This window comes from Meriones unguiculatus, chromosome 12, assembly GCF_030254825.1.
Source record: "Meriones unguiculatus strain TT.TT164.6M chromosome 12, Bangor_MerUng_6.1, whole genome shotgun sequence".
In the NCBI taxonomy this organism is placed as follows: Eukaryota; Metazoa; Chordata; class Mammalia; order Rodentia; family Muridae; genus Meriones; species Meriones unguiculatus.
Window position 1 is genome coordinate 38,963,795 of NC_083360.1, and position 17,090 is coordinate 38,980,884.

A 17,090-nucleotide genomic window follows, 5' to 3' on the forward strand; every position below is an offset into this window, starting at 1 on the left:
TTCTAATGCATTGGTTTAATTTATAATATAAAGAAGTGAGCCCCTGGAAACTCAGGAGGTTTTTGCAACTGATTTTGAAATAAACCTGAGTCATCCATTTGATTGTCTGAACGGATGCTGCTGACTTGTGGCATCTTAGCAAAAGGAATGAGTCCCTGAGGTGTGTTGTAATCAGGTAGCCTGTGTGTCAGGTCAGCCCAGGGAACAGTAACTCTCAACCCCAGGCATGTATCAAAAGGCTAAACAGTAACATAGCTCTTGCTTTATGGATGGGTAGTCTGCTCTGGAGCAGAACTTTAATTAGTGGCTCCCTTAACAGCCAGGCCTACTCTGTGAACACTCATAAAAAGCCATCTGAACATGATTGTGTCTTCTCTCACTTGCTAGCTTTGGTGAATGGTCAACATTTATCCTGAACCACAGAAATTCTGCTTACCCTAATTTCAGGTGAAAATGGCTTTTGTTGCTCCTGGATTTGTAAGGGAGCATTTGACATCACTTTCTTCTCAGGCTCACTTCCGGAGTTCAAGTTAAATGTGCCTTTGTTAAAGGTGTGAACTAAATGAAGATGGCTGTTATTTATCTAAGCCTAGGCCCTTAAGCAATTAGCAGGACACACAGAAGAATGGAGAGCCATCTACATTTCCCTGCTTTTCTTGCTCTACTTCATATGCAGAGAACATGAATTCACATAGGTCTTCCTTCTCCTTGGAAGCCTCTCTTTGTACTTTGCCAGCCACAAGGACAGGCATATTGGCAGTCAGGCGTGTTTCTCCTCTGCCACTTTTGGGCTACCTGCCCTCTGTGTGCCCAAAGGGTTTCTTTCTTACCAGGAAAATTCATAGGTGTGGGTTCATTCTACACAGCTGCTAACCAGACTCCATAAGAACATTTCTGTTTCTTGGCCATTTTTAGTCTCTCTGTATTTTATTTCATATCATCTGTTTGTTACTCTCAATCCACAAATAACCAATGCCCCAGTTCCAGCAAATGATTTTGTTGCATTGGATTTTTTCTCAGCCTCTTTACTTCTCTTCACTCGAGAATGAGTTGCTGATGTCTATCCCAACCGAAAGCACCTTATCTTGTTGTTTTTTTTTTCTTATCTTGCTTTTCTTGTCAAGAAGTTCTAGCTCCTTGTCTTCAGGATCAATGTCTCCCTGATCTTGTTTTCCATCAAGGTATCCTCCTTCATCCATTGCCTCTATTGGCTTCATTTCAAGTAACTGGCAAAGAATCCAGTTATAACTCGCTAGTCCTGTAGGACATACAGGCAACAAGCGTATGAATAAGTCTGAGGGACTGACCTGGAGGGCAGCATAACCTGTCCTATCTTCTTTTGTCACTGTTGTGCCTCTGCCCTTATGGGTGTGTGGCCTGGGTGATGAAGCTTTAAAGTGTTAGCTGAGCAGAGAGCCCACCTAATTGAATTTCTGTGAGAAGCCAGGAATGTTCATCCCTCACCAGATGGCAACTGGGTTGAAGTGAAGCTCTGGCCCTTCTCCCTTGCTTTTCTTTCCCACTTCCCTGCTTGCTTTCCTTCTTCCCCAAGGGGTCTTGTTTGGACCCTAGGCACTAAGGATAAAAAGATGAATGAAACACAGCTCAGCCATTTAGTCAGATGTTATTTCCTAGGTGAGTACTAACACCCTGGAGCTATGAAAAAGTTGAATGTAATAAGACTGTAATAAAGACATAAACCATGCCTGGATGGAGAAGCAGAAGGCAAGATTAGTTTTGCCTAAGGGGACAGGAAAGGTGACCCACCTTTCAAGGCAAAGTTGAACCCTGCTTAGAACCCACATGTACTCCTGTTGCTCAGAGATACCCTAAAGCTGATTGCACACTCTCAGCCTGGCTACTAAATGTATCTGTACTCTAGTGGACTGGTTTAACTCCTGAATAAAGAAAGAAAAGGGGGAAGAAATAAACTGGGTTAAAAGCCCGCACAGGAACAGCAATGCAATGCTCTATTCCCCCAAAACAGAGAAGTTCCTAACCATTGTAGACTTTTTTTTTCCTTTTAAAGATACCTTGCAACAATGGGCAATTGCCCTATGTTTTAAAGCCAGACTTGGTGGGGTTGGATGAGATAAAAGATACATGTCACCTTAAATCCCTGACAAAAATAGTTCTGCTGATGTCCTTCACTCTCTAAACTAAAACACAATGTAGAGAGGACTGTAAGAGAGAAGAGGAAAGAAAATGGAAAAGAAGAAAGGAAAGTCTGGAAGCAGGAAGAAAAATTAACCACGGGAAGTTACTGCATTGGCAATAGATGGATGACCAACTCCTTCTGTGGTGACAAACTCCTCTTTATGTAGTTGCTGGGTATAGAGGGTTATTGTTATAAGGGGGGTGGTATTCCTGAGGCAGACCTGCCCATGCTGCTTTGAAGAGGGTTTTAGAAGGACTTTGGGACTTGTGGCTGAAAGAGCCACTGGGTGCTCAGAGACCTGCTGCTTTTTGGAAGCTAAGAAGCTAAGAATGCTGAAAGAAATGCAAATGATAAAAGCCTAGCTTGTGAAGTTTTAGAGGGAAGGTTAAAGATTCTGTCTGTATTGTTCACTCTTTTTTTTTAATTTAAATTTATTTGTTGCAATTTATTTACTTTGTATCCCCACTGCAGCCCCCTCCCTTTCCTCCTTCCAGTCCCACCCACACTCCCTCTTCTCCCTCAATGTGCTTTCCTTAGTCCCCTGATTGGGGAGGACCTCCTCCCCTTCTATCTGACCCTGGTTTACCAGGTCTCATCAAGGCTGGCTGCCTCATCTTCCTCTGTGGCCTGGCAAGAGTACTCACTCCAGAGAGAGGTGATCAGAGATCCTGCCACTGAGTTCAAGTCAGAGACAACCCCTGTATCCTTTACTAGAGAACCCACTTGGAAACTGAGCAGCCAATGGGCTTCCTTTGAACAGGGAGTCTAGGTCCTCTCCATGCATGGTCCTTAGTTGGAGTATCCGTTTCTGCAGAGCCCCCTGGGCCCAGGTATTTTGGCTCTGTTGTTTTCCTTGTAGAGTTCCTGTCCCCTCCAGGAACTTTCTATCTCCCTCTTCTTCCATAAGGATTCTGGCACTCTGTCCAAAGATAGGCTATGAGTCTCAGTATCTCCTTCGATACTCTGGTGGGTAGGGTCTTTCAGAGGCCTCCTGTGGAAGGCTCCTGTCCTGTTCCTTGTCTTCTCCTACATCATCCTAAGTGAGGTAACCCAGAAACAGAAAGACACAAATAATATATACTCACTTATAAGTGGATATTAGCCATATAATAGAAGATAAACATACTAAAATCTACAGCCTCAAAAAAGCTAAACAACAAGGAGGACCCTAGGGAAGATGCTTAATCCTCATTCAGAAGGGCAATAGACATAGGAAGTAGAAGAAGACAAGGAGCAGGACAGGAGCCTCATTCACTGTTTTAAATTAAGAATCTGTGTTTCTGGTCAGTTGGAGCTGGAGAAACAGGCACTATTAAGAAGAGACCAGCCCAAATGCCCCTCTGTTGAGGAATGGATACAGAAATTGTGGTACATCTACACAATGGAATATTACTCAGCAATAAAAAAACAAGGAAATCATGAAATTTGCAGGTAAATGGTGGGAACTGGAAAAGATCATCCTGAGTAAGATATCCCAGAAGCAGAAAGATTCACAGGGTATATACTCACTCATAAGTGGATATTAGACATATAATATAGGATAAACATACTAAAAACTGTCTACCTAAGGAAGCTAATCAGGAAGGAGGACTCTGGCTAAGATGCTCAATCCCCATTCAGAAAGGCAAATAGGATGGACATCGGAGGAGGGGGAAAACAGGAAACAGGACAGGAGCCTACCACAGAGGGCTTCTGAAAGGCTCTACCTTGCAAGGTATCAAGGCAGATGCTGAGACTCATAACCAAACTTTGGGCAGAGTACAGGGACTCTTATGAAAGAAGTGGGAGATAGTAAGACCTGGAGAGGACAGGAACTCCACAAGGACAGCAACAGATCCAAAAAGTCTGGGCACAGGGGTCTTTTCTGAGACTGATACTCCAGCCAAAGACCACTCACAGAGAAAGCCTGGAACCCCTGCACAGTGGTAGCCTATGGCAGTTCAGTGTCTCCATAGTAATGGCCTCCATAGTAATGGGGACAGGGACTGTCTCTGTCATGAACTGATTGGTCTGCTCTTTGATCACCTCCCCCTGAGTGGGGAGCAGCCTTACCAGGCCACAGAAGACAATGCAGCCACTACTGATGAGAACTGATAGACTAGGATCAGAAGGAAGGGGAAGAGTACTACCCTTATCAGTGGACTGGGAGAGGGATACGGGTGGGGAAGAGGAGGGTGGGATTGGGAGGGGAGGACGGAGAGAGGTACAGGGGGATACAAAGTGAATAAACTGCAATTAATAAAAGTAAAAGTAATTAAATAAAAAAGAAAAAAGAGATCATCATCACTAATGAGAAACCTTTGCTTTACTGGTGCTGATCAGCTAGAGCTAAGAAATAAACAATGTTTAAGAAGAGATCAGTATCACTGAGACAAAAATCTTCTGGGAAGTCTTTCCTCGAAGTCAGAACATGAAAGTTTTTTTTAAAGTTGTGGTCCAGAGGCAGCCAAAAGTTCTTCATGCTGGTAGCTGAACTTGGTTGTATAGGAGTCACCAAGGGCAGTGCTGGTTTTGAAGGTATAAAGGCTTAGCCATAGGTGACAGTGCATCCTCGGTTACAGTCAAAGCCCCAGAGTTGAAGGGGATATGGTGAGAAGCTGAGGATTGGCAATAAGCATGGTCAGAATTCCCAAAGAACACTTAGGACAGGCCATTAATGAAGGTACAACCTAATTGTAGGGGAGATTTTGGCATTTAAGAGATGTTGTCACCATGGGATAACCACTAAGGGCAGCAGCAGATTGGAATAGAGCCAGCATGAGCCTGGGAGACAAGCTCTGTGTGCTTGTGTGTGCTATGAATGACGGCCTAACTCCTTTGAAGGAACCCAGAAGATTGTGAATGAGTCCCAGAAGTCTGACACTGAGCTTTCCACTGTTGGACTTTAGTTTTGCTTTATTCAGATTGTGATCATGCTCTGGTTCTTCCTTCTTGAAATAAGAATATAATTACCTTATTTGATTTTATAAGAGCCAACGGTTGAGAGAACTTGAATTTTTAAAGAGATTTTTGGAGTTTTATAGAGACCAGATTTTTTAGAGAGACTGAATTTTAAGGGACCAGTTATTTTAAAGATGTTGGATTTTTAAAGTGTTTGAATTTATAAAGACTTCAAAATTTTCCCTTTTTTGTATTTTATATTGCAATATTATTATTTTTTATTTTTTTTTGAGACAGTTTCTCTGTGTAACTGTGGCCATCTTAGAACTCACTCTCTTGCTCTGTAGATCAAGCTGGCCTCTAGCTCTGAGATTTAGCCTCTGCTTCCCAAGTGCCTCCCAAGGGATTAAAGGTGTGTACCACCACCACCCAGCACAATATTAATATTAACATCTCATCTTGTGGTCAAATGAGAAAGGAAAGGTTCTAGTTAAAAAGTGATGTGTTTGTATGTCAACATGACAAGGGGTCAATTGTCGTTATTAGTTTTTATTTCAGGTTGATAGAAGCTTGAGTAATCTGAGAGGAGGGAAAATTTCTTAAACTGAGAAAATGCCTCTATAAGACCAAGTTGTAGGCAAGCTTGTAGGGCATTTTCTTAATTAGCGATTGGTGTGAGAGAACAGCCCATTATGGGTTGTGCCACCCCTGGGCTGGACCTCTTGGGTGCTTTAAGAAAGCAAACTAAACAAACCTTGAGGAGCAAGGCAGCAAGAAACACTCCTCAGTGGTTTCTGCACCAGCTCCTGCCTCAAGATTCTTTCCCTGTTTGAGTTTCTGCAGAAATGTGCACGAAATAAACCCTTTCCTTCTTTTCTTTGGTTGCTTTTGGTTACAGTGTTTCATCACAGCAATGGAAACCCTAACTAAGACATTGGATTAATCAAGCTACCTGGCTATTGTTCTTATTCACCAAGGAGAGGGGATCTTCAGAAATTGCATTTTCCCTTCACCTTACCTGTCCTAATGCACTTTCCGAATAGCTGATGAAAAAGCCCACTTTGGACACATGGTAAAATAACCAGTTCTTGCTTGGCAAGCCTCTTCATGCATGCTTGAAAACTCATACTATTATTCTTACATTATGACAAGGAGATTGGGACAAATCACAGTTCCTCCAAGTTCAAAGTTACTTAGGATCAAAGTGAAACAAATAAAACAACCTCCTTGGGATCAAGGTGTCCTTCAGCTGGACACCTGATTTTTCAGTTGTGCCTCTTGAAATGTATTATTATACAGTTCTAAAAAGTGTATACATGTGGCATTCCCACCTGTAACCACATGGGGGGTCACTTGGTAAACCAAAGCACCTGGCCTATTCCACGACTGGAGCAGCTAGCAGTAACAGCCTTGATTCTGGAAAGCATTTGTCGGTTTCTCTAGGTACTCCATTGAGGGCTCCTTTCTCACATTATCACACCCCCAGCACCATTTTTATGGCGGCTTGTGGTAGTATCTGTATTAGCGGCTTCGTAGTGTCCTCTAATTGATGAGAGTACCAGAGGGGGAGCGGGTAGTCACGGTAGGTAAAGCAGCAGCCCTGGGTCCAAGATAGATCTTTTCTCTCTCTGCAGGTGATGAGAGTGGTGGTTGCAGCAGAAGTAGGAAAGATGGGATCATCCTGGGTATGGAAAGTCCCTAAATATTCTTCTGTCGGTGTGCACGGCTGTTCTTGTGTGTAGGGAAGGAAAAGCAGTCTCCCAGGGAATTTCCAGGCCCTGTTCTTTCAGGTGCCCCATTTAAACCTTGGCTGACCATCTAGATAAGAACTAAAGAAAATTGTCCCCCCTAAATCGTCCCAACAGAGGGTCTGACCCTGTAAAGTTGTGTGTCGCTCTCTGAGAATCTTTGGCACAAGGAATTGTCATTGAACAGGAAATAGATAAACATCCTTCTTTAGAAATCTTCAGAGATTAATTTGAGCAGAAGCTACTCGCCTTTAGTCCATTATCCAAAAACAGAAGCAGATTCCGCGTTCAAGATCAAAGAGAAGCTAACAGCATTCGAACAAGGCGGCAGCAGCAACGGCAGCAGCAGCAGCCTCTGTGGTAGAGGGAACCAGAGAGTGTGCCCTTTGAAATCATCTTACTCTTCCTAGTCGGTACCTCTGGGTTTCTGGATGTAAAAGTGGAATAAACCTCCCTACAGTCTCCGCTAGCACATTCTCGCTATTTCAAACTCAACAGTTTGGTTTACGTTTCCAACAGCAATCTGTCCACAGAGAGCAAAGCCAGAGGGGGCCAATTAGGGACGAGGATTTTAAAGAAAAGAATAAACAGAAGGAAGAAAAGCCAAGATGAAAGATCCAGAGGAGGAGTGAGTGACAAATCTAGCAAAGAAGCCTGAGCTTGGCTGACAGGTGGGCTGAGCTGCGGCAAGGGCAGCACATGAGGCGGGGCCTCCTCCCCACCTAGGGCCGCGCGGGCCGCTGTGGCTACGCCTCAGGAGCGTGGGCAGCGGGGGAGGGAGCGGGTGCGAGCCCCGCGCCAGGCAGCTGCGACAGGAGGCAGGCGGCGGGCGCGCGGGCTCTCAGCCAGCCTGCATCCCATTGGCCCTCAGGACGCACTCGCTGCTCCTCTCCCCCTGGGCGCAGCGCCTGCCCACTGGTTCCCGCGACTCGGTTTGGAGAAATTCTTTGACTGCCTAGCAAGGAGAGCGAAACTGGGCTCCGGCGGCCCCCTAGGACGCGCTTTGTGCTTGAGACTCAGGAAGAGACCCTGGAATGAGCCGTGGAAGGCAGAGCCAGCACTGACAGGACTCGGGCTGCCAAGGCCACCAGCAGGGAGATGAACAGGCTGGGTCAAATGCCATAGCCGGGTGCAGGCGCCGGGCGGAGCGCGCAGGTCGGACTGTGCTCTCCGCGGTCCGCCCTGCGCTGGTGCCCGGCCAGTCCCAGGATGGGCACTGGAGACCAGGGCCGAGCCCGCTAGAGACTGGCGTCCCTCCTGCGTCCTGAGCTCATGTATGTAGGTTCCAGTTCACCGGGGTGAGGGTGCATGTTGGAGGTCCACACCGCGGGCATGGGGACACCTCCAGAAACTAGTCTAGTGCCCAACTGCTGGAGAGGACCCTTCCTGCCTCCCAAGTTTTAAACATGGGCGAATCGCCCTGGGCTGAGGTCCATGGGGTTGGCGGACAGCCAAGGGCCATCATGATTGGAGTCCTAATAGAGAGAACCGAGGCAGAGGGGAACAGAGGCACTGGTGCGCACCGGGAGGATGGGTGCTTGGAAGAGTCAAAGAGAGACTTGCATGTCTGTGTCCAGCGACGTCTGGGGCTCTAGGATCCTTTGGGTGGCAGAAACTTTGAGATCCACAGAAGGCTGAAAGACACCCTTCAGTGAGATAGTCATGGCCCTGTAGGTACACCTTCCCTCTCAGTGTTCCCTGGGCATGCATCACTTTTCCATCAGCAAGACCCCTCCGGGTTAAAAAGCTATTCCAAGACAGCGCTGTGTCGGGGGGCAGCGCTCTTGTCATCCTCCAAGTCTCCTAGTGAAGAGCTTGTACAAGAAGTGGGTAGCGGCAAAGGAGCAAAGCCTTGGGAATCCCTGACAGCAGCCGACCAGGCAGAGGCCAGGTAGTGCCCAGATTATAGCAAGGAGGGAAATGTGCTCCCTAGACAGGAGGCAACTAAGAAGTTGCAAATGAATCGTGGGGTCTTTGGAGTAACTGGTTTTTGTTTGTTTGTTTTGGGGGGTTTGGGGCTTTTTTGTTTATTTTTGTTTTTTGTTTTTCGTCGTTGTTGTTTTGGTTTGGTTTGGGAGTTTTTCCCTCACTTCTCTCCCAGCTCCCTTTCCGTGTACAAACCCTATAAGGCAGGAGAGGAAAGGTTTCTCTTTAATCTGTGCGCACATGTGTAGGTCTTCAATTCCACTGCGGAATTCTCTGTTTAGTAACCTGCGGTAAATGCGGCCAGGACTTGGGGAGGGCCAGCTCAGGTGCCAGAATTTGAGCTTTGAGGTTGCAGCCTGCACCCGCTGCGTTTTCCGGGCTTCGCAACCTGAGGTGCCCACCTCCAGTACTAACCTCCACTGCGGGGGACCCCGCGATCGCTCTTTTTCCTGGACTTTGTTCGCTGTATATTCCGGCACATTCGTGATGCCTGAGAACCCCTTTGTACACAGACACTGGGCAAGATGCCCCCGCCCCTCGAGTCCAGCTCGCTAATTTAGAGCGATGCAGGAGCCCGGGCGGCGCCCGGCCGGGTGGGGGCCACGGCGGGGCCGAGATGCGCGCGGGCCACGGAGCTCAGTTGTTCTGCTGTTCTCTCCGCAGGGACGGCGACTCCCGGCTGGCAGCGGCGCGCCCCCGGGCTGTGAATGCGACTCGCTCATCATCCGCGCTCCCCGCCCGCCCGCCCGCCGGGACGTGGTAGGGGATGCCTAGCTCCTCTGCGATGGCAGTTGGCGCGCTCTCCAGTTCCCTCTTGGTCACCTGCTGCCTGATGGTGGCTCTGTGCAGTCCTAGCATCCCCCTGGAAAAGCTGGCTCAAGCTCCTGAGCAACCCGGCCAGGAGAAGCGCGAGCACGCGTCTCGGGACAGCCCCGGGCGGGTGAGCGAGCTCGGGCGCGCCACGAGGGACGAGGGCAGCAGTGCCCGGGACTGGAAGAGCAAGGGCAGCCGCGCGCTCTCGGGCCGGGAGGCGTGGAGCAAGCAGAAGCAGGCCTGGGCTGCCCAGGGCGGGAGCGCCAAGGCCGCGGACTGGCAGGTCCGGCCTCGCGGGGACACCCCGCAGGGGGAGCCCCCGGCCGCCGCCGCCCAGGAAGCGATCAGCCTAGAACTCGTGCCCACACCAGAGCTGCCTGAGGAATATGCCTACCCCGACTACCGCGGCAAGGGCTGCGTGGACGAGAGTGGCTTCGTGTATGCGATCGGGGAGAAGTTCGCACCAGGTCCCTCAGCCTGCCCGTGTCTGTGTACTGAGGAGGGTCCTCTTTGCGCACAGCCAGAGTGCCCGCGGCTTCACCCGCGCTGCATCCACGTCGACACCAGCCAGTGCTGTCCGCAGTGTAAGGAGAGGAAGAACTACTGCGAGTTCCGGGGCAAGACCTACCAGACTTTGGAGGAGTTTGTGGTAAGAGGCAAGCGCCTGCTGGCTGGCGACTTGGCACCTTCCAGGAAGGGAAGGAATGGCTTTGGTTCTGGGATACCCACCCCCACCCCTTGAAGAGAAGGCTCTCCCTGGTTCTTGGCGGTGAAGGGCGGTTTGGACACCCCTTTAACATGCCCTCCCTTCAGTGCTGGGGTAGTTCTTGTAAGACCCGTGTGGCCAGTCTTTATCCATTGGTCTGGTATTGGCTGCAAAGGGGTTACAATAGACTGAAGCCTTGACACTAAGGGAACCGCTGTGGGTTATTGGCTATACTTTCAGCAGGAACGCGTTGCTCCTAATTTAGAAATGAAGTGTTCAACCTGCTTCCAAACACAGTGTAAATTACCCTGCCACTTGGGACAAAGTCTCTAGTTAATGGCTAATTGAGGAAGACCATTCATATACATAAGTCATTTCCCCAGATGTGCTCATCAGACTAACTGTAAATGTTCTAAATATCTAAAGAAAATAGTTTTGCTTACTAGTTGTCAAAATACAGTAGAAAGCAATATTTAGAAGCCCAGTTTCTGGTTAAAAGTGTTTTAATCTTTGAGGGATACAAAAATTTTATTTCTCTTGGTCTTCTGTGTCGGGTTCTAGGCTAAGGTTCTCACAAAGAGTGATTTGGTGGGACTGTGTGTCAGGCTGGGAAGATTGTCTCTGTGCAACAAAGAAGAAGAAACTGAAGCAGAGAATATTTAAATAACGTGGTGAGGCAGGGAACAGATTCTTGTGCCAAGCGAAGCAATTCCACCGTATAGTTTATGCTTTAATTCCTCACACTTCCCTTGGACTATGGCCCAGGCCTATTGAGACTTAAATTTCCGTGGAGGTTCTGCCTGCTGGCTTGTGTGGGGCGAGGTGCAAGGTGCAGCGTCTGCCACTGGGTTAGGCACCTCTGAAATGTACTTGTGTCTTCATTTGCAAACACCTTCAAGGTGGCTCTGGTCATTGGTTTAGCATTCCAAAGACATTTTTCCCCTACTAGCACAGAGCTTCCTGAAGCTGCAAACCCTAAAGCAGGGCTTGGAAGACAGGAAGGAAGCCTTTTGGAATCTCCTGTAAATTAGTGGATTCCTGGACTCCATGTGTGAAAGGCACGTTAATGAGTGCAGTGGAGTGGATTCTGGCATATGGAGCTGGGTGAAGTTTACAGCCAAGAAGAACTGATCTACAGATAATGTGCAAACTCTGTAATCAGCTTTGTGTCTTTGTCAGGAAACATGGATTTCCATTTGGGCTTGCCTCCTGTTCAAGTGCATCATGACTAAAACAAGGCATGCAAAGCTCCAACTTGGATTTCTTTTTTGTTCTCTTTAAGATGAGGAACCTACTATCCTGAAGGCTAATCAGCAGGGTATAGCTTCAGAGGTACCACATTCTTTGGCTTCAGCCCTTTGGAGAAAGACAAACTTCGATGAAAATTTTGCAGGACCCAAACTCAGGAGAGATAGAGTCAAGAACACTATCCTAAAAATACCTCCTGTGTACTCAGACTCAGGATGCTTCCAGATAGCTCTCCAGATGTTCTGGATTTCCAGCAAAATTCTCTTAAGTGGTTTGTGTTCATAATATAATCAGAGTCTTATAACGTAAAAAACAAACAGTTCTTTTTAAGTTAATAACATTTGTTGCTTGTTCTGTTTATTAGTTCCCCAGCACTTTACAACAGCTTTTGAGGTGAGCTGAGGAATTAGTTTACTATAAAATAAAGAGCTGAAACACTTCCCAGAGGAGCCATCCCAACACCTGAAATCACAAATACAGCAAAATTCAAACTTCTGTTTTCATAATTCATTGCCAAGTACTAAGTGGGGAAAAAAGAAAAAGCTATTTTTTTTTTTTGTTTTTTGTTTTTTTCCATTTGGGGAGAGCAACCTCTTGTTTGATTTCTGCCTGCAAAAACTGGTATTGTATAAATGTGTTTTCAAAATCTGGAGAGTCAGGAAAGATTAGAGTATTCACATCTTCCTTCTTCAAATGAGTTTTCATATTTCTGTGTCTATCTGTCTGTGACTCTGTCTCTGTCTCTGTCTCTCTCTCTCTCTCTCTCTCTCTCTCTCTCTCTCTGTGTGTGTGTGTGTGTGTGTGTGTGTTTGCACATACATACATGCATAGAGCCAGAAGTCAATGTGTAATGTTATCCTCAGTCAGTTTCCACCTTGTTTTCAAGACAGTGTCTCTCACTAAACCCAAGGCTCACTGACTTGGCTAGACTGGCTAGCCACCTCTAGAAATCCTCTGGCCCCTTCCTTCCCCTCTGCTCAAAGCCTGAGGGTTACAGGGGTATGCCACAGCACCTGGCTTTTATGTGGGTGTTTAGAATCCAAACTCTGGTCCTCATACTTGCAAAGCAAGCTGGTTGAGCTATCTACAGCCTGATTTTTCATTCTTAACTTCCAGGCCATCTTTACACATGCTAGGATGTCACATGTTTTGATATCACAAAGCTGTCACTGTCTTTAACTATGCATCTTATATGTAGTTTACATAAAGGTTTTACTCTAAGGTGTCATGCTTGCCCCTTACTGTTGGTATCAAGTAGATTTTTAGTCATTTCTTTTATTTGGTATGGCTCATAGGAGGTCCCAACACTTGGATGCAGATGTGTGTGGAGGGTGGAGGGGAGTCCTCCAAAGGGTCAGTATGAAAGAGTACAGAGTGAGCTTCAAGTCCTTGGAATCTGTGATGTCAGTGATGAGTATTTACTTTGCAAATGTTCACATACTTGCTCTCAGTATTCAGAGAGAGAGACATTATCTGTCCATCAATCTGCTTCATGACATAGTAGACTAATGTTCAGAACTGTTTTCCTTAGCATAGAAGGAAGTGAGCTGGAGATAGTGAGGGGGTGGGGAACTTTCTTTCCTGAGGAGGTGCAGAGCCCTGCAACAGACTGCTCTCTGCTTCCTGACAGAGGAAATTGCTGGCCTGGTGGGTATTTGAAGTGAGAAGCAGATGAAACTCAGGGGCTACAGGCTGCCAGCCCTTGCCTGTGATGTTTGGGCCATTTGGCTCCTGCAAGATCAGCATCCACTTGGTTCTTAAGCTTCCCTGTCCTTAGACGCATGTTTCCCATCCCTTTTGCTGCATACTCTCACCCTTGCCTTTTCTCTCCTTTCTGGATACTTTCACCTTTATCAAAACCCCCTACTATTTATGGCTGCATATCAGTAGAAGAGTTTACTGCTCAACAAAATACAGTAGAAATGCTGGTGTTAACAAGGATGATGGGCCCCTCCTTTAGGTGGCTGTAATCCTACTTGTATTCTTGGACTGGGGGAGGGGCAGGTTAGCAGTTGAATCTTTTCCACTGCCTCTTGCATCTTGTTCTTCAGCAATGGCAGCAGCAGGCATGACTCCAACCAAGTTCTTTCTGCTTTGTGCTTCCTAGTAATAATCATTGGCTAGGGTTTCCATAATAAGTATCAAATTAAAAAAAAGGGGGGTGCCTTGAGACATAGAAATGTATTACTTCTAGTCCTGGAGGCTAGGCATGTGAGCTCAGGGTATGTACAGGCTTGATTCTGTCTAGGCTGTTTTTCCTGGTTTGTAAAAGCTAACTTCTCTCTGTCTTTATTTGCTCTTTTTTCTGGATGTTTGTATACAAAGTTCCTTTTTCTTTTTTCTTTCTTCTTTGGTGGTGGTGATTGCTGCTGATGTGGGGGTTTAATCAGTGTTCTTCCACATGATAGACAAACACTCTAAGCTAAACCCCCAGCCCAGATTTCTTGCCAGCACACCAATACTGTTACAGTGTTACTTTAATGACCTCATTTTAACTCAGTTTCCTCTCTCAAGGGCCAGGTCTCCAAATACAGTCAAAGTATTAGGTATTAGGGTTGTGACTTGACCATGTAAGTCAGAATACAGTTCAGTCCATAACACTGAGTGTCAGTGACCATAGTTGACCTTGTGTCAGTGAAGACAAGGGACAAACAAGACATGTGGAGTGGAGAGAGACATGTCTACATGGTGGAAGGAAGAAGGCGTTTATAAAGAGGCACAGAGAAACATGATTAACTCCAGGCCCACTGAACATTAGCTTGGCCAGTGCCATTGCGCCAGTTCCATTCTGAGTGCCACTTTTGGAGCTTGGATGTTGGTTGCTTCTGTTGCACTCTCAAATCACAGACAGCTAGAAAGTGGCTCTACTGTTCTGTTGAGTTTTGTCCTGCATGATGATTAGCATTTAGTGAAGAATCTGATTGAATTTAAAATTCATTTACAAGAAATGATTTTATGTAGAGCTACGCAACAAGTTTGTTCCCTTTGTGGGAATTCTGGTTCTGAAGGATTCATGAAGGCCTAAATGAGAGTCTGTAACCACATTCTGTATTTCATTCAAGCCAGTGAGACTCATGGGGTGCTCTGAAGTGAGGCTGCGTTAGATCGCATGCATTTCATGTTTCTTTGCTTCTGGTTAGATAGCATCAGCTCAAGGTGTCAACTCTGTTATCACAGCAATCAGAAGCTCAACTGGCAAGCACTATGTCTTTGGAAATGAAAATATGTATTATTAGTAGGCATTGCTTGATGGACTGTCTGTCAATGCTCAGGAACTGTTAAGAAGGAAAGAACTGTGGGATTTCTGCAGTCAAATTGGATGGGAGCTACTTAGTTAATTTCTCTCTCTCTCTCTCTCTCTCTCTCACTCTTGCTCTCGCACTGGCTCTCTGAATGATTCAGTGTCTGGCTTGTCATTAACTGCATCACAAAAATTTCTAGACATTCATCAATGGGAAGAATATTTTCACTTGAAACTTGGAAGCAAAACTTCTGTCTAAATAGATGTCTGTTGCAATTTTGGATAAGTGCCAGTAAAACAAAATCAATCACATTTTCAGTCTAATGGGGTTTAATTTCTTTTGAATGATATTGCTTTACCAAAACAATGCTACTACTATCTACCATCACGGAGCAAGTAACATTTTGTGTGTGTCAGTGAGAATGGCAATTAGATCCATCTACCTGTACAAAAGAAACATTTACACAGACTCAAGCACCAGAATAACATTTATGCTTAGTAAATGACTGGATCCATTTGGCAGAATGTTCGTTTATGTAAATGTATGACATTTTGTACTCAAAATACAGTAAATATCTATATCTCTTAAATTATGAACTGTTGAGTGGTAATGAAATAATAATAATAATAAAAACCATTTAGTCCTAGGTAATTTACAAGAGCAAAGGGCAATGATTCAATAAGTCAGTCATAGAACATTAGGTCTCAAGAGGTAGGCAGGACCGTGGAGAAGACTATACCCTCTTGGGGCCCGAGAGTCAAATCCAGCTAGAGGTTTCTCAATAATTAGCTCATCTCTATGACATGTGTTTGCTAGTGCCAATATCAAACAAGTGAAAGGTTCATGTCAACATCTAGCTGTCTGGTTCCTGTAGAAATAGGATGATTCTTAGATGACAGCTGTGGAGGGCCAGCCTTAGAAAGGCATTTGCTATCACACATGGCCCTCTCTCTACTTAGCAGTTATTTCTACATTCACTGGCCCTGAAGTTTTACCTTAGAAAATGAGTGTCTTATTTAATGCCATATAGCTGCTTGTGCCAAAGATATTCTGGGATTCTCTGATTATTTGCTTTTAGATCACACTTTCTTCAGCTGTAGGCACAGAGTTCTTAGACTGTGAACTTCTAGTGTGAGTCTTTGTCTGTTATATCTTGCATCCTGGGATAGTTTCAGAGCTGCCTTGTTTTCTGGGAGAGTAAAGTAGGCAGTATCCTGAATATCTCTCACCATCAGAAGGAATGAACTTACTGAGAACAGTTGGCTCTTATGAAGCTCTGAACAGACAGGAGGAAAATTCTACTCTCAGCACCTGTGTATGCTGTGACCTGGCTTAGATCTTCATGGGCCTCTGTCTGAAGATAACCCTGATCTTGGGACTGATTTGTAAAGCTCTGTTTTATCCAGACTAAAATCTACATATTTGGCCCATTCCAACATAAAACCCACCCTTGCATTTACTTCCTCAAAATATCTTGATTAACCTGTGCTGTGTCCTGGGCTAAATCTTGGAGACAGCATGAAAAGCAAATGACATCCTCTAGCTGACAAGCAGGGGCACTGTGGTATGACATATCCAGAGGGTCTTGATGGGGCTCTGAGTGGACAAGTAAAAGCTACTCTTGATTACTAATACTTGGTATTAGTATTCATTAGTAGTGATGATGGCTTACTTTTAAATAATAGTAGCCTTCAAAGCAGAGGTCCTAAGGGAAAGAAAAAGATGTTCAAATGCAGCCGTCATCAGCTAATAAAAGGTAGGCTTTCCGCCCAGGCCTGTCTGCTCCTGGTACTTTTCTGGTATCCTTCATGGTACTTTTCTGGCCATGTAGCTGGAAGTCCTTCTTGCTGCTCATGTGTTTCCAGGCTGAGATCCTGCCAGCTGGATCTCTCTCCTCATTCTATTTCTGTCAGGCACTGGGGTGCGGCCAGGACATGGGCTGCCTTTCGAATCTGCAGAAAAGGATGATGTCAGGCATCTGCCTGTGGCCTTGTGAGTTCTCCCAGAAGCCCTAGGACAGGAGAAAAGCACAAGACCAAGAGTTAAAACGCTCATTGGAGGCACACATTTCCAGTTGTGACAGAACGGCTCTGCATTAGACACAGGAATACTATTCTTTTCATGGCAATACGAAAGATGGCCGAAATTCCACCTTTTATAAAATGTACAATGTCCTGGATATGATATAAAACATATCCGTGTCTATCAGAATTCTATTGTAGTAAGAAAATCTATTAATAAAATCAGAGGGTTTTAATTCACAGTTTTGAAAGTTATAATCTATGTGCGGTTGGCCTCATTAATTTTGGCTAGTGGTAAGGGGCTGTGCACATCCCATTGAGAGCATATGGTAGAACAGAACCAGTCAT

General features: G+C 45.8%; 1 protein-coding gene across 2 annotated transcripts in view; it reads left to right on the forward strand.

Moving 5' to 3' along the window:
* The first annotated feature begins 7,532 nt into the window (after positions 1-7,532).
* The window catches only part of Vwc2 (von Willebrand factor C domain containing 2), a 168,395-nt gene continuing 158,837 nt past the window's right edge, over positions 7,533-17,090 (forward strand). Inside the window, exons 1-2 of one of the 2 annotated variants that reach the window (XM_060365663.1) lie at positions 7,533-8,060; positions 9,376-10,174. In XM_060365663.1, the coding sequence (XP_060221646.1) occupies positions 9,479-10,174 (696 nt within the window). In that variant the 5' untranslated portion in view covers positions 7,533-8,060; positions 9,376-9,478. Of the gene's footprint in view, positions 8,061-8,294; positions 8,678-9,375; positions 10,175-17,090 lie in introns of those variants that run through there. The other variant, XM_060365664.1, reaches the window with a different exon arrangement.